This window comes from Canis lupus, chromosome 11, assembly GCF_003254725.2.
Source record: "Canis lupus dingo isolate Sandy chromosome 11, ASM325472v2, whole genome shotgun sequence".
Classification (NCBI taxonomy): domain Eukaryota; kingdom Metazoa; phylum Chordata; class Mammalia; order Carnivora; family Canidae; genus Canis; species Canis lupus.
This window is the reverse complement of record NC_064253.1, coordinates 20516140-20528612: the sequence shown is the minus strand read 5'-3', so window position 1 is coordinate 20528612 and position 12473 is coordinate 20516140. Positions and strand designations below refer to the sequence as shown.

Sequence of the window (12473 nt, the reverse complement as noted above, 5' to 3'; positions counted from 1 at the left end):
CCCTTCTGTTGTTCTGTTGCCCAAAGGTAACCAGAGATTTTTTTCATATATATTTTTTCATATTTAAACATTTACTAGGACATGGACTATCAATTAATAGTATTTTGAGGACATCGTTTCACATCAGTAGTTAAGTCCCTTATTTTACTATCTGCTTGGTGTTCCATTGTATGGCTTTCTGGTAATTTATTTAATCTGTGCTATGGATATTTAGGTTGTTTCCATTTTTTAAGTGTAGGCCCCTTGAACATGTATCTTTACATAACTGGGTGGGTATAACCACAGGGTAAATTCCTAAAGTTAAACAACCTTTAATTTATTGTATTTTCTTAGTCTTCCTAATGGCTCACTTTGAACCACATGACAGAAATAAAACCCTCCCTCCTTATTCTAGATCTGATGTTTCTCTTTGCTCCTCTAACATATATATTGTGATCTTATCCAGATCTCCACTTGAACATAGTTGGCATGTGATTAAACAAAGTGTTGAATGAAATCATACTTAAGACCTTGCTTGTCTGTCTTCCTTCTCATGTGTTTTTAATCTCTCTCTTCTGGTTTCCTCCACCTGACCAAAACTTGCGAATGGGCTCTGCAGCCAGACTTCCTAGGATGAAATTTTGTGTCCATTTGTGTCCACAAATATGTGATCTTTAATAAATAACTTCTGTGCTTCAGTTTCATCACACATAGAGTTAGGATAATGATGGTCTCTACCTCCTAATATCATTGTGGGAGCTAAATGAGTAACAGACATGCAAAACGGTATCTGGCCCATTAAAGGTCCACAAAAAATGTTAGCTCCTTTTCTTATCACTATCCCCTCCTCCTGTTCTCACAGCACGCTCTTCCTCAGTAGCATTATACTGTGCACCTTGTATTTGATTACAGGCTGATTTCTGTGACAATTCACAGGTTTCATCATCTTAACTCTAAGCTTGAAGCCAGGGAGGGTATATTATTTATCTGACTACTTCCTACCCCATAGTACCTTGCACACAATTGTGCTTAATTAATATTTATTGATTAAATATGTATACTTTTGGAGGAGCTATCATGAAACCAGCATTTATAATAAAAATCTGGTTTTTAGCTATGTAATTTTTATCCTTGAACTGGTTGAAAACAAACTGTAATAATTACGTTTCAGGAGATGACGCATTCATGGCCTCCCCCTCTAACGGCTATTCATACACCATGCAAAACAGAACCTTCCAAATTTCCTTTTCCAACTAAGGTAAGTAAATAACATGTGTCTTTGGTACTGTTAGAAAACTCTAAATGGCTTGACTGAAATCATATAAATTCAAAATTGTCTTGCCATTTCCATTCTAGTGGGAGACAGACAATAAGTGAATAAATACATAAGTTCAAATAGTGGTAATTGCTGTGAAGAAAATAAAACAAGATAATGGAATCAAGAGTGACTTGGATTAAGAGGTTCTTGAAAAAGCTTTGAAGGCAATTGGGAAGAGAATTAAAAGGCATCGGGGTTTATTGCAACCTGTTACAATGTTCTAGGCTGCAGGTGGTAAGGGCTTCTCAAACTTTTGTCTGAGGACCCCTTTTCCATTGGACGTAACAACCATACTAATGTGCTGTGGAAAGAGGTTCCACAAACAACAATTCCAAGTGTGACTGCAATTAGAAGATGTGTTTTTCTTTAACATTAATTTATATTTACACGGATCATGCAAGAATATATTCTCCTTGTGGGAGTTTGACCAGAACTCCTAATAATAGCCTTCCCCAGTGTTGCCTCCTCCATCTTACCAGAGCAACTTCCACGCATACCTTTGCAAGTCTTTTCACATGGATTTGCAGACATACGCATGTGATCATTGTATGTAAGCACTCTCTCATTGACTTTGTTTCTGCCCAGATCTTTTGTTCTGGTTTTTTAATCAGCAACAGGTCTTAGAGACCATTCCATGTTATTGTGTCTTTATTATAAAAAGATCTTAGATTACATATAGAGGTATTTCACTTCTTTATTTACATCCATAGTATAAGTGTATCTTAGTTCTATTATTTTCCTTTGGTATTTAGGTTGTCAAGTTTCATTTCTGTAAACATTGCTTTTGTGGGTATCTTTTTGATGCCTTCTTGTGTGCATATGAGTTTCTTTTGGGTAAAGTAAGAAGTAGAATTGTTGAGTATTGAGACTATATACTTAATATATATTCTCAAATTTCCTCTGTATCAGTTGTACCAGTCACCACTCCCCATTTGTATTCCCTCTTATTCCTCACATGCACACCACCGTTTATTACTCTAAGCACTAATCTTTTGAGTGCAGAATGGCATTTCATTTCCTAGATTGCTAGCAAGGTTCATCATCTTTACACATTTGTCATCTGTGTGAGTAAATTTACCTGTTTCTTCAGCCTTGGGGTTGCATCCTTCACCTAAAGAGTTTCCGGAGGATTTGTTTTTGTGTTTGAATTGTGGATTCTAATATTTTCTTCTGTGTGCTGCTACAAATACATCTCCCAAATTAGAGGCCTTTTAAGTATTATGGTCTGGAAGGTTTTAATTTTGTTTTTTTTTTTTGTTTTTGTTTTTTTAAGATTTTTTTTTTTTAAATTTTTATTTATTTATGATAGTTACAGAGAGAGAGACAGAGGCAGAGACACAGGCAGAGGGAGAAGCAGGCTCCATGCACCGGGAGCCCGATGTGGGATTCGATCCCGGGTCTCCAGGATCGCGCCCTGGGCCAAAGGCAGGCGCCAAACCGCTGCGCCACCCAGGGATCCCTGGAAGGTTTTAATTTTGATAAATAAGTAGATCATTCTCTTCTGTGAAGCTTTTACTTTTTTTTTTTTTTTAATTTTTATTTATTTATGATAGTCACAGAGAGAGAGAGAGAGAGAGAGAGAGGCAGAGACACAGGCAGAGGGAGAAGCAGGCTCCATGCACCGGGGCCCGACGTGGGATTCGATCCTGGGTCTCCAGGATCGCGCCCTGGGCCAAAGGCAGGCGCCAAACCGCTGCGCCACCCAGGGATCCCTGTGAAGCTTTTACTTTTTATAATGTCTTGTTAAAGAAGGTTTTTCCTTCCCCAGGATCATAAGCATACCCTTTTATTTTTTATTTTAATGTAATTGTAATTTTGTTTTCTATGTTTATCTTTAGCCCAATTTATTTTTGTGTATAATGTAAGGGAGACATGTAACTTTCTGCCTCTATGTGTGCCATCACATTCTTTTACTTTTTAAATCAACCTTATGGGTGCCTAAAAAATGCACATGTATTTAATGTACAGGTGTGTAAGTATATGCACCTGTGTAACCACCATCCTAATCAAGAATTAGAATATTTCCATCACTGCCAAAAGTCCCCTCATGTTTCTTTGCATTCTACCTCTCACCCCCATCATTGGCCCCTCAGTTACTGACCTGTTTTATGTCTAGAGAAGTTGTACTTTTTCTAGAATTTCATATAAATGGAATCCATACCATATGTACTCCTATTGTATATATGTTTTCATTCTTTTGCTCAGCATATACTTTTGGAATTCTTCCATGATTATGAATGTATCAGTAATTTGTTCGTTTTTACTCTTGAGTTTTCTTTTTATTTGTGTTGTATGAAAATATCAGAATTTGTGTATCTATGACCTGTTGATGAACATTTGGGTTTTTTCCAGATTTGGGCTATTAAGAATAGACTATAAAACAAGCCTTTGTGTAGACTTAAGTTTTCTTTTTTCAAGGATAAATATTGGGTTATATGGTAAAAAGTAGAATTGCTGAGTCATATATTGAATTCATGTTAAATTTATACTACAGTAAAAACTATTTTTCAAAGCAGTTGTGTCATGCTCCTGCCTCACTCCACTCACATCCCTCAGCAGTATTTGATTTATTCTATATCCTTTTCTACTTTTGGTATTGTCTTTTTAGTTTTAGCCATTTTCCTGGACATGTAAAGGTGACTCATCCTGGTTTCAGTTTGTAGTTCCCTGACAACTAATTATGTTGAACCTCTTCTTATGACCTTATTGACCATTCTTTTTGAGTATCAGTTCAGATCGTATGCCTGTGTGTGTGTATGTGTGTTTGTGTGGTGGTGGTGGCAGGAGTAGGAGATTTTGTTTCTGGTTTTCTTTAATATCTTTGGTTCTGGTATCAGGGTAGCTGTAGCTCTTTAAAAGGAGCACAGAAATGTTCTCTTCATCTCTGTTTTCTGTACGGTTTGTGGAATTAGTTTTCATCCTTCCTTGAACATTTTAATATACTTCCAACAGTGATGCCTTCTGGGCCCATCGTGTTCCTTATTAGAAGGTATTCAATTATAAGTTCAGATTTTTCCTTAGACATGGAGCTATTCAGATTTTCTTTTCCTTGTGTTAGTCTTGTAATTTTTCATTTCATCTAAGTAGTCAAATTTATTGACAAAGTTATTTATAATATAAAGTTATTCTTTTAATATCTGTGTAGGATCTCTAGTAAAGTCATTTTCTCCCTGATAATCAGGGATTTGTATTTTCTCTTTTTTCATTTTCCTTGATTAGTCTAGCTAGAGGTTTGTTGCTTTTATTGATCATTTCCAAGAACCATCTTTTAGTTTTTTCAACTATTTCTTTGGTTTTTCCTTTATTGCAGTTGCTTTCTTTCAGCTTATTGTGAGTTTCATTACTTTCTTTTAACTTCTTCAGATGGAAGTGTAGGTCATTAATCATAAACATTTCTCGTTTTCTGTATTTAAAACTATCAGTTTGCCTCTGAGCCCTACTTTAGATGTATCTCACAAGATTGTGATATATTGTGTTCTTATTACCATTTAGTATGTCCTATTTATTTCCTGTGTGACTTCCTCCTTGATCCATGGGTTATTTAGAAGCATGTGGTTACATTTTCAAATATTTGAGGATTTTCCACATACTGTTTTATTACTGATTCTGATTTATTTGTATTCTTGTTAGAGAATGTAAACAGTATAATTTCAGTTTTTAAAAATGTACTTTAATGTTTTACGGCCAGTACACAATCAAGTTTCTTGGTGAGTATTTTATGTATGCTAGATAGAATATGTTCTGTGTCTATCAGATCAAGTTGGTTGAGAGTAATTAGTTGTCTACATTTTTTACTGTCTTTCTGTTTGTCCTATCAAATAATGAGAGTGTTGACATCTGCACCTCTATTTGTGGGTTCTTCTGTTTTCCTTTCTCAGTTTTGGCCATTTGGGATTCATGTATTTTGACGTTTTGTTATTAGGTATGTACACTTTCAGGATTATGCTTTCTTTCTGATAAATTGATCCCCTTTTTTCATTATGAGATGTCCATCTTTATATCTGATATTATGCATATTCTAAAATCTACTTTAGAATTTTGATCTTCATATAGTCACTCCAGGTTTCTTTTAATTTACTGTTAACACAATTTAACGTTTTCTATTCTTTTTATTTTTAATCTATTGGTGGCTTTATATTTAAAGTGAGTTTCTTATAGGCAGCATTGTTGGGTCTTGGTTTTGCAGTTTGCCAATCTCTAGCATTTAATCTTGGAGTGTTTAAACCATTTCTTTTTAATGTAGTAATTGATATTGTAGGGGTTTTTTTTTGTGGAGTTTTTTTTATATTGTAGGGTTTAAATATACCATTTGCTGTTTGTTTTCTCTTTGTCTCAACAATTCTTTCTTTGTTCCCTTTCTTGAGATTGTTTCAGATTAAAATAATTATTTTTAATATCCTACCTTGAATTATTTAATAGGTATACATCTTTTTTTAATTGCAAAATTAAAGCTTGAGTTCATTAGAAGACTTTGAGCATAAGTTCATAGTTCTGGCTTATGAATGCAAGTCCATTCATAATTTTTTTTAGGTAACAGTTTTACTGAGGTATAATACACCATATAGTTCAGTAACTTAAAATGTACAGTTAACTGGTTTTTAGTATTTTCATAGTTGTGTAATCATCACCACAAATATTTTAGAACATTTTATCACCACAAAAAGAAACCCTATACTATTTAGCAGTCACTTTTTTATGTCCTCCAGCCCCCTACCCTGGCCCTAAAGCCATCACTAATCTACATTATATCTCTATTTATTTGTCTATTCTGAACATTTCATATAAATCAAATTAGACAATATGTGGTCTTTTGTGACTGGGTCTTTTACATCTAGCATGATGTTTTTATTTTATTTTATTTTTATTTTTTATTTTTTTTAGCATGATGTTTTTAATTAGCAATAATCGCACCTCGGATAAACCTCATTGGTTCTGAAACTGCCACTGGGCAAAGCACTAGCACGATGTTGTTCCATATTATGGCTAAATATATTCCATCGTATGGATATATCACATTTTGTTTATGTTTAGCAGTTGATTGACATTTGGGTTGTTTTCAGTTTGGGGCTATTTTTTTTTGTTACATTTTAAAAATTTAAATTCAATTTTCCAACATAGAATTTAAGACCCAGTGCTCACCCCATCAAGTGCCCTTCTCAGTGCCCATCACCCAGTTATCCCATCCCCCCACCCGCCTCCCCTTCTGCCACCCTTTTTTTGTTTCCCAGAGTTAGGAGTCTCTCATGGCTTGTCTCCCTCTCTAATTTTTCCCACTCAGTTCTCCTTCTTTCCCTTATATAGTTTGGGACTATCATGAAAATTGCTGCTGTAAACATTAGTGTGTAGATGTAGATTTTTAGTTCTCTTGGTTATTCCACCTAGGGGTGGAATTGCTGGGTCATATAGTAACTGTGTTTAATCTTTTGAGGAACTGTCTGATAATTTTCCAAAGTAGTTGTTCCATTTTATATTCCCATCAGTAGTGTATGCGAGCTCCAGTTTCTTCAAATCCTGGCTGAGTAGTTACCCTTCTTTTTGACTATAGCTGTTTCAGTGGGTGTGACATGGTTTACCATTGTGGTTGTGATATCCCATTGAATCTCCTTGGTACCTTTGTGGAAAATAAATTGACCATAAATGTGAGGGGTATTTTGTGTACTCTGAGTTCTTTTTCACCGATGTATCTGGCCTTATGGCATTACTACACTGTCAGGAGTACTATAGCTTTGTAGTGAATTTTGAAATAGGGAAGTATGAGTTCTCCAGGTGTGTGTGTGTGTGTCTGTGTGCCCGCTCTAGGGTTTACAGCATCACATAGTACGATTACTTTAATACATCATTTCGCATACAGGTTAATTGTAACAGTTTAACTTCATTTCCTTTTTATTTTTTCTGCTTTTATCATACATGTTGCTGTCTGTATGTTATAAACCGCACAATACATTATTATCCCTTACATTTTAAACAATCAAGTAGGGACGCCTGGGTGGCTCAATGGTTGAGCATCTGCCTTTGGCTCTGGTCGCAATCCTGGAGTTCCAGGATCAAGTCCCACATCAGGCTCCCTGCATGGAGCCTGCTTCTCCCTCTCCCTATGTCTTTGCCTCTCTCTTTCTGTGTCTCTCATGAATAAATAAAATCCTTAAAAAAACAAACTATCGGGCAGTCCTGGTGGCTAAGTGGTTTAGCGCCGCCTTCAGCCCAGGGTATGATCCTGGAGACCCGGGATCGAGTCCCACATCAGGCTCCCTGCATGGAGCCTGCTTCACCCTCTGCCTCTGTCTCTGCCTCTCTCTCTCTCTCTGTGTCTCTCATGAATAAATAAATAAAATCTTTAAAAGAAAAAAAATAAACTATCAAGTATATTATTTTAAGTAGCTTTATTGAGTATTATATTCAATAAACAGAACATGTTTTAAATTTGATATTTTGACTTATGTGTAAACCCATTATGACAGTACAATTAACATATCAATTACTCCAAATATTTCTCTTAAAAATTTTTTTGGGGGGATGGGTACCTAGGTGGCTCAGTCCCTTAAGCATCTGACTTTGGCTCAGGTCATGATCTCGGCATCCTGGGATTGAGCCCTCTGTCGGGCTTCCTTCTCAGTGGGGATCTCTTTGTCCCTCTGCCCTGACCCCTGCTTGTGCTCTTTCTCTTTCTCTCTCTCTCTCTCAGATAAATAAAATCTTGAAATTTTGTAAAAAATTAATTCCTCTATAATTAGTATAGTGCTGTATTAGTTTCAGGTGTACTGTATAGTGATTAAACAATTCTGTACATTACTCATTGGTCATCATGATAAGTGTACTATTAAATGCTTTCACCATTTAACCCATTCCCCCCACCTCTCTTCTGGTAGCCATCTGTTTGTTCTCTAGATTTCAGAGTCTCGGTTTTTTGTCTCCTTTTTTTGTTTATTTGTTTTCTTAAATTCTACATTTAAGTGAAATCATATGGTACTTTGTCTTTCTCAGACTGACTTGTTTCATTTAGCATTATACTTTCTAGACACATCCATGTTGCAGATAGCAAGATTTTATTCTTTTGTATAGCTGAGTAATGTTCCATTATATGTATATATTACGTGTGTCACTACAACTATTTTACATATATGTGTATATATGCATATGTATGTATATATGTGTGTGTGTGTATATATATACACACACACATACATACACTACATCTTCATCCCTGCATCTATTGATGGACACTTGGGTTGCTTCCATAATTTGGCAATTGCAAATAATGCTACAGTACATATAGGGGTGCTTATTATCTTTTTGAACAGGTAGTTTCATATTCTTTGGGTAAATACCCAGTAGTGTGATTATTGGATCATAGAATAGTTCTATTTTTAATTTTTTGAGAAACCTCCACACTGTTTTCTAGAGTGACTGCACCAGTTTGCATTCCCAGCAGCAGTGCACAAGGGTTACTTTTTCCTCCACATTTGCCAGCAGTGCTTGTTGTGTCTTGTATTTTTTATTTTAGCCATTCTGACAGGTTTGAGGTAAGATCTCATTGTGGTTTTGATTTGCATTTCTCTCATGAGTGATGTTGAACATCTTTTCATGTGTCTGTGAGCCAACTGTATGTCTTCTTTGAAGAAATACATGTTCTTGTCTTTTGTCCATTTTTTTAAATTTATTTTTTGGTGTTATGTTGTATAAGTTGTTTATATATTTTGGATACTAACCCTTACTGGATATATCATTTGCATATATTTTCTCCCATTCAGTAGGCTGTCTTTTTGTTTTATTGTTTTCCTTGCTATGTAAAAGCCTTTTATTTTGAAATAGTCCTAATAGTTTATTTTTACATACTTGGAAAAATGTTACTATAGCCACTGTCAGAGAAATTATTGCCTGTACACTCTTGTAGGATTTTTATGGTTTCAAGTCTCACATTTAGGGCTTTTAATCCATTTTGAGTTGGTTTTTGTGTATAAAATAAAAATAAAAATGGTGTGAAAGTGGTCCAGTTTCATTCTTTCACATGTAGCTGTCTGGTTTTTCCCACATCATTTGTTGATGAGATTGTCTTTTTTTTTCTTTTCTTTTCTTTTTTTTTTTAACAGATTTTATTTATTTATTCATGAGAGACAGAGAGAAAGAGAGAGGCAGAGACACAAGCAGAGGGAAAAGCAGGCTCTACACAGGGAGCCCGATGTGGGACTCGATCCCAGGTCGCCAGGATCATATCCTGGGCTGAAGGTGGTGCTAAACCACTGAGCCACCTGGGCTTCCTCTTCTCTTCTCTTCTCTTCTCTTCTCTTCTCTTCTCTTCTCTTCTCTTCTCTTCTCTTCTCTTCTCTTTCTTTTCTTTTCTTTTCTTTTCTTTTTTTTCTTTTCTTTCTTTTCAGATTTATTTATTTATTCTAGAGAGAGAAAACTTTTTTTTTTTAATTTTTTTTATTATTTATTTATGATAGGCACACAGTGAGAGAGAGAGGCAGAGACACAGGCAGAGGGAGAAGCAGGCTCCATGCACCGGGAGCCCGACGTGGGATTCGATCCTGGGTCTCCAGGATCGCGCCCTGGGCCAAAGGCAGGCGCTAAACCACTGCGCCACCCAGGGATCCCAAGAGAGAGAAAACTTTTGCATGAGTGGAGGGAGGGGCAGATGGAGCCACTCTTAAGCAGACTCCCTGCTGAGCACAGAGCCAGATGTTGGTCCCAACTCATGAGATCATGACCTGAAACCAAGAGATTTGCACACTCAACTGGCTGAGTCACCCAGGCGTCCCCCACCCCATTGCATATTCTTGCACTTTTTGTTGTAAATTAATTGACTGTATAATCATGGGTTTATTTCTGGGTTCTCTATTCTGTTCCATTGATCTATGTGATCAGTGTGTCTTTTTGCCAGTGCCATGCTGTTTTGATTACTATAGCTTTGTGTAGTATATCTTGAAATATGGGATTTTGATACCGCCAGTTTTATTCTTTTTTAAGATTACTATTCAAGGGGCAGCCCGGGTGGCTCAGCGGCTTAACGCCGCCACCTTCAGCCTGGAGACCCGGGATCGAGTCCCACGTCAGGCTCCCTGCATGGAGCCTGCTTCTCCCTCTGCCTGTCTCTCTGCTTCTCTCTCTCTCTCTGTCTGTCATGAATAAATAAATAAAATCTTTTTTTTAAAAAAAAATTGCTATTCAGGGGCTTTTGTAGTTCCTTACAAATTTCAGCTTATCTGTTCTAGTTCTGTGAAAAATGCTATTGGTATTTTGATAAGGATTGTGTTAAATCTAGATTGCTTTGAATAGTATAGACATTTTAACAATATTTGTATTAATCCATGAGCATGGATTATCTTTCCATTTGTTGGTGTTTTCTTCAATTTCTTTCATTAGCGTTTTGTAGTTTTCCTAGTACAGATCTTTACCTCTTTGATTAAATTTATTACTAGGGGGATGCCTGGGTGGCTCAACGGTTGAACATCTGCCTTTGGCCCAGGACCTGATCCTGGGGATCTGGGATCGAGTCCCACATTAGGCTCCCTGCACGGAGCCTGCTTCTCCCTCTGCCTGTGTCTCTGCCTCTCTCCCTCTCTGTGACTCTCATGAATAAATAAATAAAATCTTTTTTAAACAATTTATTACTAGGTATTTTATTATTTTTTGGTGCAACTGTAAATGAGATTGTTTTCTTAATTTTTCCTTCTACTTTGTTATTAGTGTATAAAAATGCAACAGATTTCTGTATGTTGACTTTGTATCCTGCAGTCTTACTGAATTCATTTATTAATCCTAGTAGTTATTTGGTGCAGTCTTTACAGTTTTCTGTATATGGAATGTCATCCACAAATAGTGAAATTTTGACTTCTTCCTTACCAGTTTGAATATTTTTTTCTCTCTCTCTCTTTCTTTCTTTTCTTTCTTCTTTCCTGATTGCTGTGGCTAGGACTTCTAGTACTATGGTAAGAGTGGACTTGTCTTGTTCCTGATCTTAAGGGAAAAGCTTTCAGTATTTCCCCATTGAGGATGATGTTTGCTGTGGGGTTTTCATAATATGGCCTTTATGTTGAGGTATGTTTCCTCTAAGCCTGCTCTATTGAGGGTTTTTATCGTGGATGGATGGATGGATGTTGTACTTTGTCACATGCTTTTTCTGTGTCTTTTGAAATATTCATATTTTTTAATCCTTCCTCTTGTTGGTATACCCCAAATATTCCTTGATACTTTGTAATGTTCTCTTCCTTGTAATCTCTGCCCTTCCCATCCCTAGGCAACCACTAATTTGATTTCTGTCACTAAACATGTACAATTCAAAAACTAAATAGAATGATTATACATGTACTCTTTTTGGTTGGTTTCTTTCACTCAGCACGATTACTGTTTATTAGAGCGCAAGCAAGCATGAGTTGGGGAGGGGCAGAGGGAGAGAGAGAAGGACAGAAGCCGACTTCCCTCTGAGCAAGGAGCCCCGTGTGGGGCTGGATCCCAGGATCCTGAGGTCATGACTTGAGTCAAAGGCAGATGCTCAACTGACTGAGCCACCCAGGTGCCCCTCAGCACAATTGTTTTAAGATTCATTCATCTTATCAAATGTTTAAATCATTCTTTCTTATTGCTAAGTAGTATTTGGTTTCATAATTATACCAGAGTTAGTTTACCTGTTTAACTACTGATGGACATTTGGGCTATTTCTGGTTTGTAGTTAAAAAATAAAGCTACTGTGAATATTTGTATACAAGTCTTTGTATGGGCACATGCTTTTATTTTTCATCAGTAAATACCTTCAAGTATAGAGTGAATGTACATTTAACTTTTAAGAAACTCTCATATAGTTTTCCAAAGTGATTGAACCATTTTATATTCCTACTAGTGATGAGAGTTTCAGTTGAATCACATATTACAAGTGTTTGGTATCGTTAGTCTTTTTAAATTTTAGGCCTTTTAGCAGTTGCATAAGAGTGCTTCATTTGGTTTTGATTGGCATTTCTCTATGACAGATAAGGTTGAACACCTTTTTATGTACTTGTCATTTGTGTATCTTCTTTGGTGCACTGTTTAAAATCTTTTGCCCATCTCTTACTGGATTGTTGTCCTCTTTTTATTGAGCTTGAGAGTTTATATTTTCAGGAGGCAGGTCCATTATTGGATACAGGATTTATACATTTTGCCCCCAGTAAGTAGCTTCCCTTTTCATTGTCTTAGCTTTATCTTT

The 12473-nt window shown here is 36.2% G+C and overlaps 1 protein-coding gene across 4 annotated transcripts in view; it reads left to right on the top strand.

The window, feature by feature from the left end:
* The window catches only part of AFF4 (ALF transcription elongation factor 4), a 93188-nt gene that overhangs the window by 41096 nt on the left and 39619 nt on the right, over positions 1-12473 (top strand). For 2 of the 4 annotated variants that reach the window (XM_025433163.3, XM_025433162.3), the window contains one exon: positions 1151-1237. The exons of the other annotated variants lie outside the window; for them this stretch is intronic. In XM_025433163.3, the coding sequence (XP_025288948.1) occupies positions 1151-1237 (87 nt within the window). The remainder of the gene's footprint in view (positions 1-1150; positions 1238-12473) is intronic. 4 annotated transcript variants of the gene reach the window in all.